At 38.8% G+C, this 24,397-nt stretch overlaps 1 protein-coding gene across 4 annotated transcripts; it reads left to right on the top strand.

Moving 5' to 3' along the window:
* Positions 1-3,175: 3,175 nt before the first annotated feature.
* gpr65.S (G protein-coupled receptor 65 S homeolog) lies at positions 3,176-23,259 on the top strand. 4 transcript variants are annotated; one of them, XM_018232437.2, is made up of 3 exons: positions 3,176-3,406; positions 21,337-21,564; positions 21,931-23,259. In XM_018232437.2, the coding sequence occupies exon 3, from the start codon at positions 22,153-22,155 to the stop codon at positions 23,128-23,130; it is 978 nt and encodes a 325-aa protein (XP_018087926.1). In that variant the 5' UTR covers positions 3,176-3,406; positions 21,337-21,564; positions 21,931-22,152; the 3' UTR covers positions 23,131-23,259. The 4 variants fall into 4 exon arrangements, with proteins under 4 accessions (XP_018087926.1, XP_018087924.1, XP_018087928.1 ...); XM_018232435.2 differs by lacking the exon at positions 21,337-21,564; XM_018232439.2 differs by lacking the exons at positions 3,176-3,406; positions 21,337-21,564 and adding an exon at positions 4,349-5,095.
* Positions 23,260-24,397: the final 1,138 nt, after the last annotated feature.

Raw genomic sequence — 24,397 nt, 5'->3', positions numbered from 1 at the left:
TCCAGAAGTACACGCAATGGCAGACATGTACAGGGCAAATTCACTAAAGGACGAAGTGCCTAACGCTAGCGTAGCGCATTTTCGTTAATTCGCCGATTCACTTACGGACGCTGGCGTAAATTCGCTAGTCTTCCTTCGCACCCTTACGCCTGGCGAATTGGCGCAACGGACGGAACTACGCAAATTCACTGATGCGCTAATTTTTCTGAACGCTACCTATTACGCCAGACTTCCTTCGCCACCTCAGACCAGGCGAAGTGCAATAGAGTAGATGGGGATTGCTTCGAAAAAAAGTTTAACATTTTTCTAAGTCCCAAAAAACGCTGGCGTTTTTTCTTTTTTATGGGTGATAGGCTGAAAAAGATTGAAAAAAGTTTTGGGGCTACCTTCCTTCCCCCCCTACATTTCCTAACTCATGGCAACTTAACTATACAGTGGGCACATGTGTAGGGCAAAATAAAAATTTTATTTGCTGTTTTGAAGGTTTCCCAGGCTTGTGTAGTGATGCTACATATACCTCCATTGTAACTTCAATATGGCGCCGTATGCAAATTAAGCATCGCTAGCGTAACTTCCCTTTGCTTGGCGAATTAACGCTAGTGCAACATCGCAACCTTACGCTTCCCCTGAACGCAACTTCAGATTTTAGTGAATTTGCGTAGCGCTGGCGAAAATACGCCTGGCGAAGTGCGGCGAAGAGGACACTCGCGCAACTTCGAATCTTAGTGAATTTGCCCCATAGTCTGGTGCTTCCTAGGGGCCCTATGTTGATCATGCCCAAGGGCCCTTATGTGTTTGGTTTATACATGTAGTTAATGATGAGCAAATTTTTTTCACCAGGCATGGATTTGCAGCAAAAATACGCATTTTACCATCAGCACATTTTTTCGTGAAACTGTGGCAAAAATTTGCGGCGACAAAAAATCACCAAGACAAAAATGTCACAGAGACAAAAAAGTTGCCACAAGAAAAAAATGCCCATTGCCTTTTATGCATTTGGGGGTTTAAAAAAATGTCACGCATAAGAAAATTACTTATTTGACTTATACGTATTTTGTGATTTTTAGCTGATTTGCAAATTTTCTGCAAAACAGTACAGATTCGCTCATCACTTGTGATCAATTTGTTGTGCAGTTCTGGTAGTTTTGTGCTTTTCAATGCTAATGGATTGAAAACACCCACCTGACCCTCACGACAATGAACTATTCATTGTGCACCTTGTGCAATTAACATTATTACAGAAGCAATATATTTATTCGCCAAACCTACATAAATAACAGTACTGCTTCACTGAATAATACCTTTGGGTACGTGTCATGGTGGGGATATTATTATTTGTGTTTCGTGTTACAGGACAATGTTTCTATTCTTCACTTTTTTTTTCATTTTGTTTCTTTGTTTTTATTTTGCCAAAAGAACAGCTGGTTTGTTGTTGAAGCAATTGTTTGTACTGTCAACTGTTGTGATAGCAATTTGGGGTTAAAATCTTTACCCTGGGTTAAAGCTACAAGGGGTCATTGCAAAAAACTATTGTTTTCCCCCTGCCAATGAGCAGGCTCTATTAAAAGGGTTGTTCACCTTTGGGATAACTTTTAATATAATGTAGAAAGTGAAATCCTGAGACAATTTGTAATTGGTTTTCATTTTTTATTATTTAAGGTTTTTGAGTTATTTAGCTTTTTATTTAATGGCTCTTAAATTTGCATTTTAAGCAAACTGGTAGCCAGGGTCCAAATGACCCTAGCAACCATGCATTGATTTGAATAAGAGACTGGAATATGAATAGGAGATGGTCTGAATAGAAAGATGAGTAATAAAAATAAGCAATAATAATACATTTGTAGCCTTACGGAGCGTTTGCTTTATAGAATTGGTCAGCAACGCCCATTTGAAAGAGTCAGAAGAAAAATGCAAATAACTATAAAACTATAAAAAAATAAATAGACCAATTACAAATTGCTTAAAAGTGGCCATGCTATAACATACTAAGGGGCAGATTTATCAAGGGTCGAATTTCGAGGGTTAAAAAACCATCGAATTCGACCCTCGAAGTAAAATCCTTCGAATTCGAATATTGAATTTCAAAGGATTTTAGAACAAAAGGTTCGATTGAACGATCAAATAATGATAAAATCCTTATAAATGAACGATTCGAACAATTTTAAGCGATCGATCGAATGATTTTTATTCGATCAAAAAAAAACTTAGAAAAGTGCTCTGGAAGATCCCCATAGGCTAACATTGCACTTCGGTAGGTTTAAAGTGGCGAAATATGAAGTCAACGTTTTTTTTAAAGAGGCAGTACTTCGATTATCGAATGGTCGAATAGTCAAAGTTTTTTACTTTGAATTATTAGAATCATTCGATTAGATCGAATTCGATTGAATTTGACCAATTCGATGGTCGAAGTACCAAAAAAATTCCAATTAGTTCGATTCGAAGGATTTTAATCCATTGATCGAACGATTTTTGTTCGACCAAAAAAAGATTGCTAAGCCTATGGGGACCTTCCCCATAGGCTAACATTGACTTCGGTAGCTTTTAGGTGGCGAACTAGGGGGTCGAAGTTTTTTTTTTTTTTAAAGAGACAGTACTTCGACTATCGAATGGTCGAATAGTCGAAGATTTGTAGTTTGAATCACTCGAATCGAAGTCATAGTCGAATGTCGAAGTAGCCCATTCGATGGTCGAAGTTGCCAAAAAAAACATTCGAAATTCAAAGTTTTATTTCCTCTATTCATTCACTCGATCTAAGTAAATGGGCCCCTTAGTGTGACAGATGCCCTTTAATACTCTTAAAACTACAGTAGGATATCTGTTATAATGATTTTATTTTTCTATTATTGTCATTAGCGGGGTTTAACAGTTTGAACAATTTTTATCCAATCTGGAATTCCAGTGCAACAAAAGAAATCATTAAATATGAATGTATTGTTATCTCTGCTGCAAGTAGGATGCATGCTCATTACGAAAATGATAACTGGGCCCTAAACATCAGACTGCAAACTGAGATTTGAACCCAAAAGTTTAGAAAATCTCTGCAAGGGAGTGTGATGTTACATGTTGATGTAAACAATTCTTTCTTCCATGTTGTCAAAACAAATATTTCTAGTCACTCAGCCTGCTCATAGGCTGGAGGCAAATAAAAGGGACTACTTAACATGGTGAGTAATTTTCTTTTTGCACTTCATTGTAATTTTAATTTAAGGTCTGCTGGAAAGAAAAACCTTTGAATGACTGTCAGCCTGTTTGATCACCTATTTGTCCCCACCGGTTGTCTCATTGATTGGTGTATTTCTACCAGAGGTGACAGAGAGCACTGGCAATGTATACAGGCTTGGAATCCAGGATAGCATTTGCAATGACCTACGCTACACGTCGCTTTCTCAAGACTTTTACTGAGCTTGTAAGTACTTTCACATTGCAGTGATTTTCATTCCTTGGCTTTTCTATACTGAGCATACTTCTTAAAAGGTGGATTAGGACAGTTGCCTGCCTACTTTGCCCCAGCACACTTGCAAGCACAATATACGCTTTAACAATACATTATTCTTTCAATATACTCCAGCCACCAGACTTGAAGTATGTTAGATAGTAAGCTCACAAGCACAACTCTGGTGTAGTGGTTGAGTTTATGTTTTTTCTTTAGTTTATGCACAAAATGCATTAAACCACAGCTACTAAACAGACATTTACTTTTATTGTTCTGAATGCAAAAAAACGACTAAAATCGGTTTATTCAAAAGTGTTTGTGATGCATTGAGTAGAGCTGGTCATACACAGGCTTTTGACTCTCCCTCTTGTAGCTCAACAGCTCTTTTGTCTGTTTATGGGGTTGCCTGTTTATGCCCAGAATAATATATCTGATCAGGCCAACTTAGCTATTGACCAGGATAGATGGAAAAACCTATCCAATCTATTAGCCAAGGTCAAAAAAAGTCAGATTAGCTTGATTTTGCACACCCTCAAGGTAGCGAAATCAACTCATTTATATACTTCCGTATTTTCCTTGTAAGGGGCACATTTACTTAGCTCGAGTGAAGGAATAGAATAAAAATGACTTCGAATTTCAAATGTTTTTTTTTGACTACTTTGACCATCGAATTGGCTACTTCGACCTTCGACTACGACTTCGAATCGAACAATTCGAACTAAAAATCGTTTAACTATTCGACCATTCGATAGTCAAATTACTGTCTCTTTAAAAAAAACTACTTCTCCACCTAAAACCTACTGAGCATCAATGTTAGCCAACCCTCGATATTCGACCCTAAGTAAATGTGCCCCCAAGTGTAAAAAATTTCATTTTCTTTTGCTTAGCACATTTTTGTTGTCACAGAAATGATGATGTATTATTGCATAAACTGCAAACTATAAAATGTGCAGTCTTTTCCCCACTGCCAGATGGTTCCTTTATGAGGTAGTTCACTTTTATAACATTTTAGTATGATGTAGAAAGTGATATTCTGAGATGACTTGCAGTTGGTCTCCGTTTTTATTTGTTATCTTTTTGAACAATTCAGCAACTCTCCAGTTTGATATTTCAGCTGCAATTTTATTGCTAGGGTCCAATTTATCCTATCAATAGGCAGACTGGAAGAAGAACAGGAGAGGGTTTTATTAGTAAGACAAGCACTAAGTAAAAATAACAACGAAGTTGTAGCCTCACGGAGCAATAGGGTTTATGACTGCCGATGACTACTACAAAAAGAAAGAGCAGCTTAAAAGTTGCCAAGACTAGGACATTGTATAATATACTAAAAGGTAACTAAAAGGTAAACTAGCCTTTTTATATACATGTGCAAATCCACAATAGTGGACAAGAAGGTTAATAACTTAAAATAATTTAGTTATCCGAGACACTGGGGATATATTTCTTTTCAGTGATGTAATGTCAAGGGACCAGGACCCCATGGTGGTGCAGACACCTTCACGCTTGCCACCACTTCCCCCTCCAGTCATTTGTTTGCTGCTCGAAGCCAGATGAGAGGAGAACAAGTGGCTGGAGATTGAGACTACCATAAAGCAGTCGACTGTATGACAGTTAGGCAACTGCTGACCTTTAATTAAAAAACAATGGGCTGGAAGTATTCTAGTAAGTGCTGACATGTTCTTTCTTGTCTTGGGATCTCACACCCAACCTTTGGAGTTAAAGTTCAGCTTTTTCTAATCTTATTGTATTGCGCATGTGTATAGCCCAGTTCAGCTGCAAGAAATTCCAGGAAAAAAAAAAGGGGGATGGTGGTGCTCCACTCCAGGCCAGAGAGCTTTTCATTGAAGAGGAGCACTGACCTGGGGTCTGAAGTAAGCTATTACAAACACTTGGGGGCAGATTTATCAAGGGTCGAAGTGAATTTGAGGGAATTTTCGAAGTAAAAAGATTCAAAATTCAAAGTCATTTTTGGATACTTCGACCATCGAATAGGATACTACGACTTCAAATTTACTTCGAATTCGATTCGAAGTAAATCTAGTTTGAATATTCGACCATTCGATAATGGAAGTATTGTCTCTTTAAAAAAACTTCAACTTCAATACGTCGCCAAATTAAACCTGCCGAACTGCTATGTTAGCCTATGGGGACGTTCTACAACATTTTTCTAAGTTTTTGAAGTCGAAGTAAAAATCGTTCGATCATACGATAAAATCGTTCGAATCATTTGATTCAAACGATTTAATCGTTCAATCGTTTGGTTTTACTTCGACTGCAGAATAGCCAAATTCATTGAAAAAAGTTCGAATTCGATATTCAAAGTATTTTTAAATTCGTAATTCGACCCTTGATACAACAAATTTGCATCCCCCCAGTAATCTATTTTTTTTTCATCCCTTAAAATACACACAAGGAACAATTTTTTCTCAAGAACAAAAACAGTTAGCACTGCAAATATATTTATTACTTTTATTACACTGCCCCATATGTCTCTCTGCACCTGTTATCAAGTTGTTTTAGTATGTCATTCACTTTCTTACACTAACATTAGTACTGCTGTATAATACAATTGATACAATTGTGTCATGGTGGGGTTATTATTATTTTACTATTTTGTTTTCCTTTCTGTGTTTTTCAGGAAAGTGTTTATATTCTTCCTGTTTTTCATTTTGTTTCTTTGTTTTTGTTTTGCCTTTAATCCAAAAGAATCTGTGGGTTTTGTTGATGTGTTTGTGTGTACTGTCAACTTTATCTACTACAGCATATACAGTAGTAGTGTTTGAGGTTGAGACATTTATGGCAGATAAAGGTTAGAAATGGTCATTGCAAGAATTTATAATGTCAAGGAAATGTAATGTTTTTGGGGGGGCGGGGCAAAGTTGGTTATATTACATTTCCAGCAGCAGTGCTTTCTGTAGTTTACTCTGTATAACTTAAATGTTTAGCACTCATCCTTGCAGCATGTATATTTTATATGCTGGGCAGATATACTTACATATAAAATGGAGAATTCCGAGTGATTCCCAATCAAGTATACATTTTTATGACAGCTCGGAATGTGTTTAATGCATTTATGAATGCAGATGTTGTACATTATGTTTTGGGCTTCAATACCAAAAGAGATGGGCACTACCGCTTATTCACACCCTATTGCCAGGTGACAATTCGCTCTAGCCAATGGACGTTACTCCACAAATTCACCAAAATGATTTTACTGAATGTTACCTCTTTCGTCAGACTTGCCTTCGCCAGTAGTGGTGGATGAATTTCTCCTGTTTCGATTCACTGAAAAATTCACGAATTTCGCAGCAAAATTCGGGAAACGCCGAAAAATTTGCGAAAAATCTTGAAATCGCAAAGTTCACAAAAAATTTAGCAGTTCCAAAGTTTTCACTATAAAATTGAGCAATTCGGATTTTTCATGGAAAAATCGAGCAATTTGAAAGTTTTCACTAAAATCTAGCAATTCGAACTTTTTCACAAAAAAATCTAGCAATTTGAATGTTTTCACTAAAAATCAAAATTTGAACATTTTCAGAAAAATACCGAGCAATTTCAAGTTTTCGCGTAAATATCGGAAATCGGCGCCGACTAATTTTCACCAGCAAATTGTCGCGAGAGATTCACAAATTTAATCGCCAGTGGCGAAATGTGGAAATTCGTCACAAATTCGTGCCAGGCGAAATTTATTCGCCCATCACTATTCGCCAGCTCAGACCAAGCAAAGTGCACGGGAGTGCATAGATCTTCCTCAATCTTCTGTTACTTACATCATATTCTGTGAGTGGAAAAAGCATCAAAGTTCAAAAAACACTGGCGTCTTTTCCTTTTTTCAGAGTGATAGCCTGCAAAAGTCCTAAAAATTTATTTTTGGGTAACCGGTTTCCCCCACACATTTTCTAACATATGGAACATTAACTATACAGTGGGCTCATGTGTAGGGCATTATAACAACTCTATTGTCTTTATTAATGATCCCTGGACATGTGTCATTTACAGTGGAAATGTAATGTATTTGCTGCATCATATAACATAAAGACGTCAATTCAACTTTAAATTTCCCTACGTATGCAAATAAACCTGAGGATAAGACTTCAAGAAAAGTTGCGCTAGGCAGAAATGAACGCTATCGCATCTTCGATTTGAATTGCTCGCATTGCCAAAGTAACGATATCGAAAAGCCGCCAACGTTCGGCGCCCACAACTAAACTCCGCATTTTAGTGAATTAGCGTTGTCTGAGCGAATTTTTGCCTGGCAAAGTGCAGCGATGGGTGTGAATCGGTCGCTGGTGTCTTTCCTCATGTTAGTGAATCTGCCTTATAGAATATAAATGTCACAATATAAGGCTGATTAGTAATTAATACAGATAATTACTACATGGCAGCACAGAAACCAGTGCAAGTAGCATCATAATTTAATAATCAGCCCTGTAGCATCAGCTTATATTACAGGCCAACCTCATTTTCTGCTGGATATTTTGCGACGACCCCTAAGCTTAGCTTCTCAACAGCTGCTCAGAGCCCACTGAACATGTGAGTGTCACAGACACTTTCCAAGATGGTGACCCCCTGTGACAAGTTTGAAGTCCTGGATCATTGCTGCTATTGAGAAGTTGAAACTATGCTAGAGGGGCTACTGTAAGTTGCCATAGACAGTCACTCTTTATTGAGCTGGTTGGAGCTGTTTGGGCTGCTGTGTGGCCTGTTTGGGCCTCTGTGTACCTGAAATGCCAGGGCCTATTTTGAATCTCAGTCCAGTCCTGGCTGGTTCAATAAATTCAGTATATAAAATATGGTATTTTAGCTATATTAATTAGTTCTCCTTTAGACTGATCATTCACATGGCAATAAAGTCCTACAAATCGATTTTTTATATGATTTTTGGTATATGTGTTTGGTAGAGGATCCTGACCAATATTAGTACCATGAATATTGGTTGGTTCATCTGTTGATGGGTTTCAAGCGTGTTATTATAACTAGGTTTATTTTTATTCTGGCTGTAACAATTATACAATACTTTTGTTTCTGCCATGATATCTGCTAGATTTTGGTCTTCACCTGGGTGGCACAAACAATTTTCCCGTCATCTTTCGATGAATTTCTGTTATCAGAAACATCTTTCTTTTCACTTGTTTGGGCAGTTTTTGGGGGCCAAACCAGGCAAACATTCATCTTTTATTTACCTGTGTATTATTTTACTATTAAATATTGTCTCAGTTTTGTCCTCCCCATAGAAAAATGCTAAATATTAAAAATAACGCCACTTGTTTCCCAGTAATTTCTAGATAAATGTAGGAAATTACGGGGTGCTTTCTTTGTAAGAGGCATTCCTGCTGAGGGTAAAATATTTATACAGAACCTGTGCATTCAGGTGCCCAGTTCCACTTTAAAAATTGATCTCATGTTATAGGTGAACGTCTATGATGATCATATTTATGCTACTTTATTTATTTATTTACTAAGCTGCGAATGCCCGAAATTCCACGTAATCCGAAAAATTTGTGATTTTTTTGTGTTATAATAGGCTTAAAAAAAATCACGAATTTTTCGGAATTTATTAAACCCAGAGGGCTAAAAAGGCCGAATATAAAACCATGGCATCTCAAACCTGTCACGGTTGCATAAAAGTCAATGGGAACAGTCCCATTGATTTTTGGTTGTGTCGAGGGTTTCGGGTTATTTCACTATGTTTTCGGAGCTCTCGGAGGAAAACTTCGGAGTTTACCATGAAAATTCATGAAAAAAAGAAATTCTGAGCTTTTCCAGCAAAGGTAATTTTCAGGAAAATGTAATAATAAAGAAACGTGGAAAACCCGAGCGGGTTAGATCGGAGTTTGTAGCAGCCAATATTGAGATAAATTCGGACCTTGATAAATAACCCCCTTAGTGTTCTTTGACACAGAATTAGGGTGCAGACACGAGGGGGTAGATTTATCACGGGTCGAATTTCGAGGGTTAAAAAACCCTCTAATTCGAATATCAAATTTGAAGGATTTACCGCAAATACTTGAACGATTCGAACGATTTTAAGCGATTGATCGAAGGATTTTTATTCGCACACAAAAAACTTTAAAACTGGCGCAGTATGAAGTCGAAGTATTTTTTAAAGAGACTGTACTTCGACTATTGAATGGTCGAATAGTCGAACGATTTTTACTTCGAATCGTTCCAATCATTCGATTCGATCGAATTCGATCTAATTTGACCAATTCGATGGTCGAAGTACCCAAAAAAATATTTTGAAATTCGAATTTTTTTTCATTCTAATTCTTCACTCGAGCTTAGTAAATCTGCCCCTTGGTGAAACAGCATTCTTTGTTTAGCCACTTTTAGCCATATCATTACAGCCTCTTGACAGAAGAAAACTATCCTTTTTTTTTGTTTGTTTTGCTTAATGATTGTCCTTCACAGCCTCACCTATTAGTAACAGGAATAGCTAGTATGGTTTAAGTAAGTCACGTGTTGACTGTAAACTGTAGAAGCTTGTTATCTAGTCAAAATGCCTTTTGTGGCTGCAGGACAATGCATTTACTTTACATTCCGCTTTTTTGAGACATGTTTACCATTATGAGTTTTGGGAAGTCAATTCACTGACCTTTTTTTCTAGTAAAGGGCTGATTCTGGTAAGTGTGGAATCCACAATCATGTTTGTGGATGCTTATTTAATTGTGTTGCTTATTTAATAAAAAACATTTGCCATTCCTTTTAATACAGACTTTATTTTCACCGATCAATTTAGCACACTTGCTTTTTTTTTTTTAAACGTTTTTTCAGCTATGACAAATAATATTGTATAACCATATAAGGCATATAAGAACATCGTTGTAACTTTATTTTTCTAACATTCTTTGAGCTACACTGAAATAGATCACATGTGTGTTTGTTATTGTTTGGGGTTACAATGTTTCTAAACTTAAACAGGAAGTCATTTAATATAAACAGTAGTAAAAAAATCTATCATGTTATCTTGTACTAAAAGTCGTTGCCTTTCTGCTTTTGTATTAGCAATACAGATTAAGGGCTGGGACACACTGGGCGATTTGGGGAGATTTAGTCGCCTGGCGACTAATCGCCGCGACTTTCCGCGACCAATCTTCCCCGAATGCCTCCCCTCGCTCTGCGCCTGGCTAAAATGAAAAATCGCCTGCGCTAATCACACGCGGCGATTCGTTTTCCGAAGTCGCCTGAAGTTTCCTCGTGAGGCAATTCGAATCGCCGCGTGTGATTAGCGCAGGCGATTTTTCATTTTAGCCAGGCGCAGAGCGAGGGGAGGCATTTGGGGAGAAAAGTCGCGGCGATTAGTCGCCAGGCGACTAAATCTCCCCAAATCGCCCAGTGTGTCCCAGCCCTAAAGCACCTTTTGTGGAGTGCTACAATTTCGTCACAGCAGTAACCGCCAGCAAATATTATATAGGGTAAAACAGGGCTAATTGCTGATTGGTTTGTAGGTGTAACTGCGCTACTGTGTTACTAAATACTGTATTGGTGCTATTTTCAAAAAGATGCATTTTGAAAAGTACTTTTGGTAAAATGTTCATTTAAACCCTTCACTGTGCATACCTATGTATTTTCATTCATTTTTCCCCTGTTTCTCAGATATTTCTATTTCTAATACCAGGCTTTTTTGTAACCCCCAGCTTTTTTGACATCTTAAACTATATTATTTGGCATATTGAGAAAATTGTACAAGCATGCTTACCAATGTTGCACTGTAACAAGCTTGTATCTGACTTAAAGGAATAGTTCAGTGTGAAACTAAAAACTGTGTAAATAGATAGACTGTGCAAAATAAATACTGTCATGATACTGTCATGGGAAAAAAAAAAAATCCAAAATGAATCAGTTAATAGTGCTGCTCCAGCAGAATTCTGCCCTGAAATCCATTTCTCAAAAGAGCAAACAGATTTTTTTATATTCAATTTTGAGATTTGACATGGGGCTAGACATTTTGTCAATTTCCCAGGTGCCCCAAGTCATGTGACTTGTGCTCTGATAAACTTCAATCACTCTTTACTGCTTTACAGCAAGGTGGAGTTATATCACCCCCTCCCTTTCACCCCCGCATTAGCCAAACAAAAGAACAATGGGAAGGTAACCAGATAACAGCTCCCTAACACAAGATAACAGCTGCCTGGTAGATCTAAGAACAACACTCAATAGTAAAAACCCATGTCCCACTGAGACACATTCAGTTACATTGAGAAGGAAAAACAGCAGCCTGCCAGAAAGCATTTCTCTCCTAAAGTGCAGGCACAAGTTACATGACCAGGGGCAGCTGGGAAATTGACAAAATGTCTAGCCCCATGTCAGATTTCAAAACTGAATATAAAAAAATCTGTTTGCTCTTTTGAGAAATGGATTTCAGTGCAGAATTCTGCTGGAGCAGCACTATTAACTGATTCATTTTGAAAACATTTTTTTTTCCCATGACAGTATCCCTTTAAAAGATTTCTGTCGGCTGCCAATAATTTCTCTGCATTTATTGCCGATCGTACGATTTTCAGTGGTCACCAGCTTTTGTCGGACATAACTTTCGTACGATTGCTGTCAGGGGCAGAACATTGGCTGATCTGTTCTTTTACTACTTTATTTGATCGGAATGGTTAGTGGCAGGTCGGGAGATGGGGAAGTCCGATCGTTCGAGGATTCGAATGATCAGATCTTTGCATCTATGGCCGGCTTAATGCGTCTTACCTGCTCTCAACACAGGTTTAAAATGAAAACAAAAGCTGTTCAGGGTGGTATCTATTACAGATGGCCTTGCTAAAACTAAAACATCTTTTTAAACATACACTTTTTAAAAATTGCTTATTGCACTATGCCATTTTCAGACACCTATCTGTCAAGTTACAAGTAGTGAAGGGCAAATCTGTGCCGTATGTGCTTCTAATTTACCACGAAATATGCAAAACGTCAAAATCATTTTGACGTGAGCCACAATCTTAATACGCTTGACTAGTTGGTCCAATTGCATTTGCCCGAAGTCAATGGGCGTCCGAATAATTTTGATTGGCTTTGATAATTTTTGACGTGCGGCAATTTGCAATTTTTTTTTTTGACATGGCAGATTTTTCGCCGGCAAATTGTTGCCGTAGTTATGCGAATTAAATCACCGTGAATTTGTGTCTGCCTGAAAATCTTTAGCAGGAAGCCAGCATATAAAAAAGAATTGGGAAAGTTAGTGCACAGTTACATTTTATTTCACAAACTTTAAAACATAGGAACAATTCAAGTTTTCGGATCAATTCAATTTGGAAGAGAAAGTTTGATTTTATTAATACATTTCGATTGGTCGAATTTCGAGTTTACGGGAGTTTTAAATAACTCACGTGAATTCGAAATTCGACCCTTAATAAATCTGCCCCTATGTGCGTGATAAGGTTGCAGGTAAGGCTTCTTCCTGAGGACTCGTGCAGATCATGTTTATGCAAGAAATGCTACACTGCAACATCACTACTGTGTCAGCCAAATCTTCCTGCAGGTCCTTTTGCAGTCATATGAGGGTTTGCCTTTGCCTTTTTGGCCAGCATACAAACTGGTCTCTCTGTAAGTTTTCTTGTCTTGACTTTTACACTTACCCTTAACTGCCATTTTTTGATGATATTAGAGATAGTAAAAATTATGATCTGGAAACCAGGGCTGTATTCTGGTCCATTGCCAGCCTAGACAGTGGACCTCTTTGTGCCCATTGGCGCATGTACAATAACGTCACATAATAATAATGCGCATGCTTGTGACGTCACTTTTGCCGAAACTTGCATCTGATACCTCACCCCCTCACTTCTGCTTCTGTAGTTTGTGGGAATACATTCAACGGCAGGGGTAGAGGTTTTAGTTAGTGATGGGCGAATTTATATACTTTCGCCGCCAGTGAATAAATTCGCGAAACGCCCGCGAAAATTCACAGCAAAAACGGGCGCCGGCGTCAAAAAACGGGCACCGGCACAGTTTCGCTAATTTTTCGCTGTTTCACGAATTTCATGCGAAATTTGCTAATTTTTCGGCAAAGCGAAACGGCGCAAATTCACCCATCACTAGTTTTAGTTGTTGTTTTTTTTTTGTTTTGTTTTTTTGAAAATCCAAGAGTAACTCCCTTAAAGCTGCCACCCTAGGCACAGTCCCTAAATACGCCCTACTGGAATCCTTTCAGAATCTTATTAAACTCATCCCCTGCTTTGTAAGCATTAATTATCTTCATTCTCAGATGCTCAGTCAGTTGCTTGGAGGAGCCAATGATTGTTGAGTGACAGCCAAAAGTCTAGTGTGACACCTCTCAATGGCTATTAAGGTCTAATGATGTAATTAGGGGCAGAAAGCTTGCAAAAACATTGTTTATCTCAGGGCAATTAGAAAGGCACATGCTATAATTACCATCTCTTTGTTCCTATGTTTTAAAGTTCATAAAATGTAAATTAACATTTTACAAATATTTTGCGTTGTTGTAGTTCTGTAATACTTTTCACTTACAAAAGTAATGAAATATGTGTTTTCACAAGGGGTGCCAAACAATTGCTTTTAACTTTACAGTCTACACGGTGAGTGTCAGCAAAAATGGAAATGTGGAACTGTACTTGTGGTAACAAAACAAATTGTGCAGTTAAATCAGTGCAGCTCTGGGGAGTGTCCACTTACAGTTGCTAGAAGCACCACCTTCACTCTTTACAGCCAATGCAATTAATCAATAACAGATAAAAAAAATCTGCATACCCCAGTGACTTGTAACATAAAGTAAATCCCATGAGCACTGGCTTTTTCATAAACAGCAACACCCTATCCAGCGTGTGCAGAATTCATGGAGTTTCTACTCTTTTATACCAGCACTATATCTCACTGGAATTGCCTTATTGCACCCAAAATAAGTTCTTCTTCACTGGTTTACCCTTATGAAATGAATCACAACCCAAATTGTGTGATGAGCCCCTCACAATCGCTCATGTCTTACGCTCAGGGCCGCCATCAGGGGGTGACAGGGGGGACAAGTGTCCCGGGCCTGGCAGGGCTGCACTTTTGGAAGAGCAGGGCCCCCCTTGACAGCTCCGAAGCGGTGCCGCTCCGGTCGAAACTCCCGAACAGCCGAATGCGGAAGTGCCGAACAGACGAAGTCCTGAAGCCACGGAAAGACCCGAAGTCACGAAAGTAGCCGACACTGAAGTCCTGAAGCGACGAAAAGAAACAAAGTCACGAAAGGAGCCGACACTGAAGTCCTGAAGCGGCGAAAAGACCCAATGTCACAAAAACAGCTATAATAGAAGTCCTCAAGCCACTAGTTCAATTCTATTAACACCAATGGGGGTTTTTTGTTTTGTTTGTTTAATCCCCTGGTCACCAATGTTTTATTCTAATACTCTATAGGCCCCTGCCAATTTTTTTAAAAAATTATTTTATGGGGCCCCAACTTTTTTTGTAAGGGGCCCCTGGCGCCAACGTTTTTTTTAAAAAAAAAATATTTTCTGCGGCACCAATTTTTCTTTTTAAATTGTAAGGGGGCCCTGGCGCCAACGTTTTTTAAAATAATATTTTCTGCTGCCCCAATTTTTTTTTTAACTTGTAAGGTGGGCCCTGGCACCAATGTTTTTGTAAAAAAAACTTTTATGGGGGACCTAGCGCCAAGGTTTTTTTTTAACTTTTAGGGGGGCCCTGGTCACCAATTATTTTTTTTTAACTTGTAGGGGGGCCCTGACTACCATTTTTTAAAAAAAAAAAACTTTTATGGAGGCCCCTGGCACCACAGTTTTTTTTTTTACTTATAAGGGGGCCCTGACTATCAATAGCTTTTTATAACTTGTGTCGGTGTCAGTCTTTTAACTGTGGTGTGGAGTGGGCAGGATCTGGGGTGGGGCCTGGGTGGGCGGAAATTTTGTTTTACAGGGCCCCGTGATTTCTAATGGCGGCCCTGCTTACGCTACTCTATACCATGCAGTAAATGCAGTAGTTAGAAGTGAAACAATATTTAAAAAAGAACACTGCAAGTTCCTGTTAATTTATTTATATTGCAAATTAAATAAAGCCTGGGTTGAACATGTGAAAAAAAGATACTAGCTGTTATCAGGGTAAATGATCTTGTCTTTGTGGTAATTCCCATTTCTTTTTCTATGCAATATCCTGTTTGCAACATCACACAGCCCTTTGACGTGCTTAGAGCTGTTAGTAGCAAAGCTTCACATGGCTGGGGAGCAGAGTAACTAGTATAGATGCCAAATGCCGGCAATCTCTGAGAACTGTGAGTATCAGGTCCCTGCTAGTTAGAAATTGTTCTGTTGCCTTTGCTTTTTTGCAGTATCACTTCATTTCACTGTATAAACATCAAGGATTTACTGTTTACAATAAGACTTATGCTACTGCATCTTATTACTAATGTTTTATTTTGCTTCTGAAACAATTCTCTCAATTCATTTTTAATAGCTTCTGCTTACAGAGCACAAAACAGTACCCTATTTCATACTGTATTTTGAAGGAGGCTATAACAAACAGGAATCCGGTGATGCTTTTTATTTCACTCTTTTCCCTTTTTATTCTTTGCTTTTAGGGGTTATGTAATAAAAAGGTGGAAAGTTTGTTCCAGGTCTAATTAACAATAACAACAAATCAGCAGGTAGCATTTCAGTTTAAAGGGATCCTGTCATCGGAAAACATGTTTTTTTCAAAACGCATGAGTTAATAGTGCTACTCCAGCGGAATTCTGCACTGAAATCCATTTCTCAGCTGCCCCTGGTCATGTGACTTGTGCCTGCACTTCAGGAGAGAAATGCTTTCTGGCAGGCTGCTGTTTTTCCTTCTCAATGTAACTGAATGTGTCTCAGTGGGATATGGGTTTTTACTATTGAGTGTTGTTCTTAGATCTACCAGGCAGCTGTTATCTTGTGTTAGGGAGCTGCTATCTGGTTACCTTCCCATTGTTCTTTTGTTTGGCTGCTGGGGGGGGGAGGGAGGGGGTGATATCACTCTAACTTGCAGTACAGCAGTAAAGAGTGATTGAAGTTTATCAGAGCACAAGTCACATGAATTGGGGCAGCTGGGAAATTGACAATATGTCTAGCCCCATGTCAGATTTCAAAATTGAATATAAAAAAATCTGTTTGCTCTTTTGAGAAATGGATTTCAGCACAGAATTCTGCTGGAGCAGCACTATTAACTGATTCATTTTGAAAAAAATGTCTTTTCCCATGGCAGTATCCCTTTAAAAGCAAACATTTCCTTGATTGCTATAGGTCACAGTACCTGGGAACACCACATGCTTTTTACTACATATTCCCTTCTGAGTTTGCCCTCAAGGGTTTCTGTATAAACAAAAATGATTCTCCTTTGCTGTTTGTACCTACTGTCATTGTCCTTTAAGCTCTACAATGTTATCCTTGGTGACACAAAGGATCTCTAGAACCAGTGGGCAGAAGTAGGGTTTTATTAGTGTCCCTGAAAATGTTATTGAGAGAAAGCTGGGCATTATATGTACAAAATGATTAAAAAGCTATTTTACAAATGCAAGTATCAAATTGCTGCTCTTCAAAGAGGCAGTTCACATTAAAATTACAGGTGATTAGCTGCTGGCCTCCGTGAGGGATTGACCCAGTGATAGACAAACATTTCTGACAATACAGTAGGTTATGGTATAAAAGTGATACAATAAGCTTTAGGAGAAAAATTAATTCAGAGGTGACTCTTACATGTTCATAATTGTGATCTAAGGAGCAAGGATGTAAATTTTCATTTAGTATTTAGAGAACAATCATAGTCCCTCCACATTATTTTCTAACAGTGATACTTGGGGCTAATTCACTAACCTCCGAAAATTAGCCAGCGACAGCTTCGCTCACAGCGCAAAACTTCACCATGCGTAGATTCGCCATGACAACGCTAATTCACTAAAAACATCATCATCATCATTTATTTATATCCGAAGTTGCGTCCAGGGCGCCGAACTCTGGCGTAGTTGCACTAGCGTTACTGCACCAAGCGAAGTGAAGTTGCGCTAGCGTTGCCTAATTTGCATACGGCAGGAAATTAAAGTTCAATGGACGTATATGTTGCAGCAAATACATTACACTACACAAGCCCGGGAAACCTTAATATAGAAATTAGAATTGTTTTATTGCCCTAAACATGAGCCCAGTGTATAGTTTATGTGCCATATGTTAGGAAATGTAGGGGAGAAGCCAGTTACCCCAAAAAAATATACGCTCTTTTGCAGCCTATCACCCTGAAAAACGGAAAAGACACTAGCGTTTTTTGGGACTTAGAAAAATTTTCAAATATTTTTTGAGGAATTCCTATCTACTCTTTTGCACTTGGCCTAGTCTGAAGTGGCGAAGGCAAGTCTGGCGCAAGAGGTAACGTTCAGTAAAATCGGCATCTTAGTGAATTTGCGTAGTTACGTCCATTCGCCAGGCGTTAGGGAGCAAAGTACCGCTAGAGTCTATGGGGCAAATTCACTAAGCACCAAAGCGTCTAACGCTAGCATGAATTCGATAGCGTTGGGCATTTTCGTTACTTCGCAAATTCACTAACGGACGCTGGCGTAACTTCGCTAGTGTAACTTCACACCCTTACGCCTGGCGAATTTGCGCAACGGACGTAACTACCCAAATTCACTAACACGCGCATTGTTCTGAACGTTACCTTGTACGCCAGACTTCCTTCGCCACCTCAGACCAGGCGAAGCGCAATAGAGTAGATAGGGATTGCTTCAAAAAAAGTTTAATTTTTTTCTAAGTCCCAAAAAACGCTAGCGTTTTTTCTTTATTGTGGGTGATAGGCTGAAAACGATCGAAATTTTTTTTGGAGCTCCCCTCCTTCCCTCCTACATTTCCTAATTCATGGCACCTTAACTACACAGTGGGCACATGTGTAGGGCAAAATAAAAATTTTATTTGCTGTTTTGAAGGTTTCCCAGGCTTGTGTAGTGATGCTACAAATACTTCCATTGGAAATTGAATTTGGCGCCGTATGCAAATTAACCATCGCTAGCGTAACTTCGCTTCACTTGGCGAATTAATGCTAGCGCAACTTCGCAACCTTACGGTACCCCTGAGCGCAACTTCGGATTTTAATGAATTTGCGGAGCGCTAGTGAAAATACGCCTGGCAAAGTGCGGCGAAGCGCGGCGAAGCGCGGCGAAGCGCGGCGAAGCGCGGCGAAGCGGACGCCACCGCAACTACGAAGTTATGCCAGCAACCATTAGTAAATCGGCGAAGTACCGAAATGACGTCACACTGGCTAAGTTTTCGCCTGCGTTAGTCACTAAAAGAAAGCTGAGCATTATATGTACAAAATTATTAAAAGGCTATTTTACAAATGCAAGACCAAAATTGCTTCTCTTCAAAGAGGCAGTTCACATTAAAATTACAGGTTATTACCTGCTGGCCTCAGTGAGGGATTGACCCAATGAAAGGTTATGATATAAAAGTGATACAATAATCTTTAGGAGAAAAATGATTTCAAAGGTAACTCTTACATGTTCATAATAATTGTGATCTAAGGAGCAAGGATGTAAATGTTTATTATCTATTTAGAGAACAATCTTGGTCCCTCCATGTTATTTTCTAACAGTGATATTTGGTCTATGGAACAAGAGTAGTTAGGGGTGTGTACTAGTATACACACACAATTGATCTATGCAATAAACACTAGAGTACAGCAGCAAGAGAGGGGAGTGAATTATGAGTTGAGTATTAAGGAACTGGCATTTGCAAAACTTTTTTGTGGGGTAAGAACAATATTTCATGAGTTGCATTGTGCACTAGAAAATGCCTACTTTCTTGTGTGATGAAATCTTGTGGCTTGTGCAAAGGAACTTTGTAGACTTCTTCTATTTGTTCTTGTTAATCTGACGTTTGATTCACATGTTCTGACTAGTATAAAGGGCAAGTTCCAAAAGCAAAGCAGCTTCAAGTTCATGTGCAGTTTATTCTGTTTGGTTAAAAGGACTGATCACATGCTAAGATTTGTTGCTGCTGCCCCTAATCAAAAGGTAAATTGGGTCCTGAATGCAATTACTGATCAGATAGTTATTAGTGTGAACATTATTTTGCTGGATAGATAGATAAATATAGGGCAATAGGATGCTCACTCAATCTAGTAGATAGGCCATTATGATACTATTGTTGGCCTGGGGGACAAATGATTGGATCAGCCTGTTTGTAATTGGTAAAAAATAAGTAGATTTTTACTAAGCTTTCAATACTTCTAAGCCCCCCCCCCCCCCGAGGCCCCAACTGGGGCTTAATCACAGGTATGTTAATTAGTGGTGTTTGTTATTTTTTTAGTTATCAGATTACCTGTGTTAGAACAGGGATTACATTATATCTTGATCTGTATAGGCTCACTTGAATTTGAGTTGGATATCTATTCTTTAAAGATCCCATATCACATGGTTAGAAAAGTAGTGTTATGTAAGGGTGAGTCCACACAGGGCATTTTGGGGAGATTTGGTCGCCTCGTTTTTGCGGCGACCAATCTCCCCAAACGCCTTCCCTGAAAATGAAAAAACGCCGGAGCTAATCACACGCTGCAATTCATTTTCCGAAGTCGCCCAAAGTTTCCTAGTGAGGCAACTTCGGGCGACTTTGGAAAATGAACCGCTGCATGTGGCCTGACCCTAAATGTAGTAGATGGAATTTAGGAGATGATATCCAAACAACAAGGCCAGGGTTGACACTGCACCATGATATTAAAGGTCAAGGAGACCCATGCTTACAAGTAATGTTGATCTTTCTTCCCAGAATACATTTTAAAAATGTTATAGTGATATGTGAAGTGCCCAATTCCCAAACTTACCGTACATGCAGGGGATAAGAATGTAGTGGGATAGAGGGATAGCATTAAGAAACAGATGCTTGTTGAGGACGTTGAGACATTGAGGTTTGAGGGTGAGCGCCCTACCAAATAATGTTAGCAATATAAGAGACAAACAAACCGAACATGAAAATCCTGAACATAAAGACACAAAAGAGAAATGAAACACAGGTTCAAAAAATTCATATGGAGTCGCTGCCATCTGTAACTGTCTGTGTTTGTGTAAGAAAACCCAGTTTTTACTTCTTCTTTTCTGCAGCTTCCCACAAGAAATCACTAACCCTGGTGAATTCTTTTTTCGAGAGGTCAGACAATTTAGTGAATCATAGCACTGACTAGATGGGAAAGTCTAGTATGAAGCTGCAAAGCAAATAACTCTATTAAATCCTTGTAAAATGACAGATGTTATTAGCGAGGTTTTATAAAGTGCCAACATATTCTGCAGTGCTGTACTTCAGAACAGTACATCCATCAAACATACAGATTACATACAAACAATTAACTAAACAGGAGTTAAGAGGGTCTCCCTGTTACATCTTACAATCTAAAATGAGAAGTGTCATAAAACATAAGGTTTAACGTTACTGAATTGCAGTAATAGTTAATCAGACCAAATTAATAAAGATATTGCTGACAAATTTGAATTTTTTTGGTTAAATTAACCAATTATCCCTCTATGCACACAATCATAATGGACAATCAAAACGGATGCCATTTCACTAGATAATAAAAAAAAGAAATCCGCTCAACTTAAAGGGGACCAGCCCCTGCATAGTCCACTATGCAGAAAATAGAAAATATGCGAACTAGTCACAGAAAGTCGCACAGGGTTCTCCATGCAGAATGCAATGGAGCTCACAAGCGCTATCTTCAGTATCTTCCAATACGTTTGCTAAAGGATCACTGTTTTCACGCATGCACATTTGGAGCTGTTTGCTATATGTGCCTACAGGGCATGCAACAGAACCCTCCATAAATAGCCATAGGATCTCCTTAGATCTCCTTTAGACGAGAACCAAACCATTAATTATAAAAAACCCTACCCTGCTCCCCCCCCAAGCCTAGCTGTTACCTTCGGTAAATGCCCCTAACTCTTTATTTACCTCTCTTTGTAGATTCAATGCAGCGGAGCTCACGGGCACCATCTTCTTCTCTTTGGTCTTCTTCGGGAAAGTAAGTACCGTATCGGCGCATATGCAGTTGGAGCAGTCTAAGGGGTTTTTTACAACTGAGCATGCGCTGAAATTTACGGAAATTGGCGAAGCGCTGGAAGAGGACCCGAAGATTACTGAAGAGCCGGAAGATGGCGCCCGTGAGCTTCGCTGCGCTGAATCTGCAGAGAGGTAAGTAAAGACTTAGGGACATTTACCAAAGGTAACAGCTAGGCTGGAGAGAGCAGGGAGGGGGTCTATGTTGAGTAGGGGGGTAGGGGTTTTTATAATTAAGGGTTTGGTTCTCCTTTACTGTGGGATTTGGCGAGAATGACTATTTGCTCTCCTAGATGCACCAGAAATGTCAGGGAGACATTTGGGGTGAAAACTTTATAGCAGAATGACTGAAGGATTGTAACATTGTTATGAGCAAAGGCTCCCTGACCAAGATTGGTCCTTCAAGAGGTACTTAAACTGAAAAAGCCTTATGACCACTGCTTTAAACTGTCAGCATTTAAATATAAATAAAATAACCAAATTGGTTGGTGTTTTTTGCAGATCATCATTAAGGAATACATTCTCAGTAATGGAATCCACCATGCAAGCCTTCTCCTGATTCTCCTGAACAGCCTAACTCTGCATCAGAGTGCAACATTCAAGACTTGAAATGCTTGCTCTGTCTCTGGATACCCCAGATGTCATAAGCTTCGTTTTCCAGCGAAAATCAGGAAAACTCTTCAAATCATTTCAATTTTTAAATGAATCCATCAACATTGTACAATGATCAACATTAAGGAAGACTGCCCTATAAACCATGACATAGATCAGTATTTGTTTCCAGTGACCTATATCACTGTAATTATAATAAGTATCCCAACAAACTGCATTTCCCTGTATGTTTCCTGTCTGCAGATAAAAAAGAAGAATGAGCTCGGAATCTATCTATTTAACTTGTCCTTTGCTGACCTGCTGTATACCCTGGTTCTGCCTCTTTGGGTTTATTATAGTCTCAATCATAATAACTGGATGCTTTCAGAATATGTCTGCTCTCTGGTTGCTTTCCTCTTGCACACTAACTTATATAGCAGCGCTGGATTCCTTACATGCATCTCACTGGACCGATACTTTGCTGTTGTTCATCCTTTAAAGTTCAACCAAATACGAACCAGAAAAACAGCAATTCTTGTCAGCGTTGTTGTTTGGCTAATACAGCATTTATCAAATGCATTTATTCTAATCAAAAGTGAGCTTTTCAATAGCACAGGTGACCTTGTATGTTATGACGTCTTCCCAATGGAACAATGGAAATCTACTTTTAATCTCATCCATATATTTATTGGCCATTTGCTTCCCCTATGCATTATGGTCCTTTGTTACCAGAGGATATTTGCTGCAGTTAAAAAAAATCAGGCCACCGATGACAGTGAGAAACAGAAAATCAAGCAACTGCTCCTCACCATCATAGTGACATTTGTCATCAGTTTTACTCCATATCATGTTGTGCTGTTTATAAGGTGTATCGGGGAACCGGAAAACTGCCCGTTTGCTAAAAACATGTTTGTGCCTTACAAATTAACTCTGGCACTTACAAGCATTAACTGTGTAGCAGACCCGTTTCTGTACTGCTTTGTCAGCGAAGCTGGAAGGGCAGATGTTAGGACAATATTACATTGCTGCGGCAAGCAAACTGAGCCATCACAAAAATCTGACATCATGATGACTGCAATGACGCCCCCTTACAACCAGGAGAATGTGTGAAGTGACATTTTGTACTGCGGAAGGCTGCACCCACAGCACGTTAGTAGTTTATAAAATACGTATGTTAAATGTTACCTAAACCACCTATGTATGTCATATAATAAATGTCAGTGGATATGTGCTAGGTTATCTCTAATTGTTGACTTCATGTTCACCAACATAACAGATTCAAATAAGAACAGAATTATCAGATGCATTGGTTAATTTTCTTTTTCTTTAGTCTTTTGGATTTTTTACAAAATTGGGAACAATGTGAGTGAAAACAAAACTGTTACAAGAGCCCATTTCCCTTACTTGGCATTCCCATGTTTACTCATCACTTAACGTAAAACCACTGCTGTTCGATCACATTATCATTACAGCCATATGGCTGCAATGACTTTGGGAACCCCTCTTAATTCTTTGGAGTTTTGTTTATCATTGGCTGAGCTTTCAAAGTAGCAACTTCCTTTTAATATATAACATGCCTTATGGAAACAGTAGTATTTCAGCAGTGACATAAAGTTTATTGGATTAACAGAAAATATGCAATATGCATCATAACAAAATAAGACAGGTGCATAAATGTGGGCACCCAACAGAGATATTACATCAATACATAGTTGAACCTCCTTTTGCAAATGTAACAGCCTCTAGACGCCTCCTATAGCCTTTGATGAGTGTCTGGATTCTGGATGACGGTCTTTTTGACCATTCGTCCATACAAAATCTCTCCAGTTCAGTTAAATTTGATGGTTGCCGAGCAAGGACAGCCTGCTTCAAATCATCCCATAGATTTTCGATGATATTCAAGTCGGGGACTGCGAAGGCCATTCCAAAATATTGTATTTCTCACTCTGCATAAATGCCTTTGTAGATTTCAAAGTGTGTTTAGGGTAATTGTCTTGTTGGAATATCCAACCCCTCTGAGATAGCTTTTTGTAGCCCTCCCCTAAACCATGATACTAAACGATCTTTGTTTTCAGATCTTTTGAGAGTTGCTTTGAGGATCCGACAGGGTCACTCTTCAGAGGAGAGTCAAACAGAAGCACAACTTGCAATTGGCCACCTTAAATACCTTTTCTCATGATTGGACACACCTGCCTATGAAGTTCAAGGTTTAACAAGCTAATCCAACCAATTTGGTGTTGCCAGTAATCAGTATTGAGCAGTTACATGCATTCAAATTAGCAAAATTACAAGGGTACCCACATTTTTGCACAGCCAGTTTTTCACATTTGATTTAATTTCATACAACTAAATACTGCTTCACTAAAAATCTTTGTTC

This window comes from Xenopus laevis, chromosome 8S (assembly GCF_017654675.1).
Source record: "Xenopus laevis strain J_2021 chromosome 8S, Xenopus_laevis_v10.1, whole genome shotgun sequence".
NCBI classification, from domain to species: domain Eukaryota; kingdom Metazoa; phylum Chordata; class Amphibia; order Anura; family Pipidae; genus Xenopus; species Xenopus laevis.
The sequence above is the reverse complement of the archived record's forward strand: the minus strand, read 5'-3'. Positions and strand labels throughout refer to the sequence as shown.

Bases quoted from the DNA above. Each gene is read 5' to 3' on its own strand.
- gpr65.S (XM_018232435.2), top strand. From the start codon at position 22,153: ATGATCAACATTAAGGAAGACTGCCCTATAAACCATGACATAGATCAG.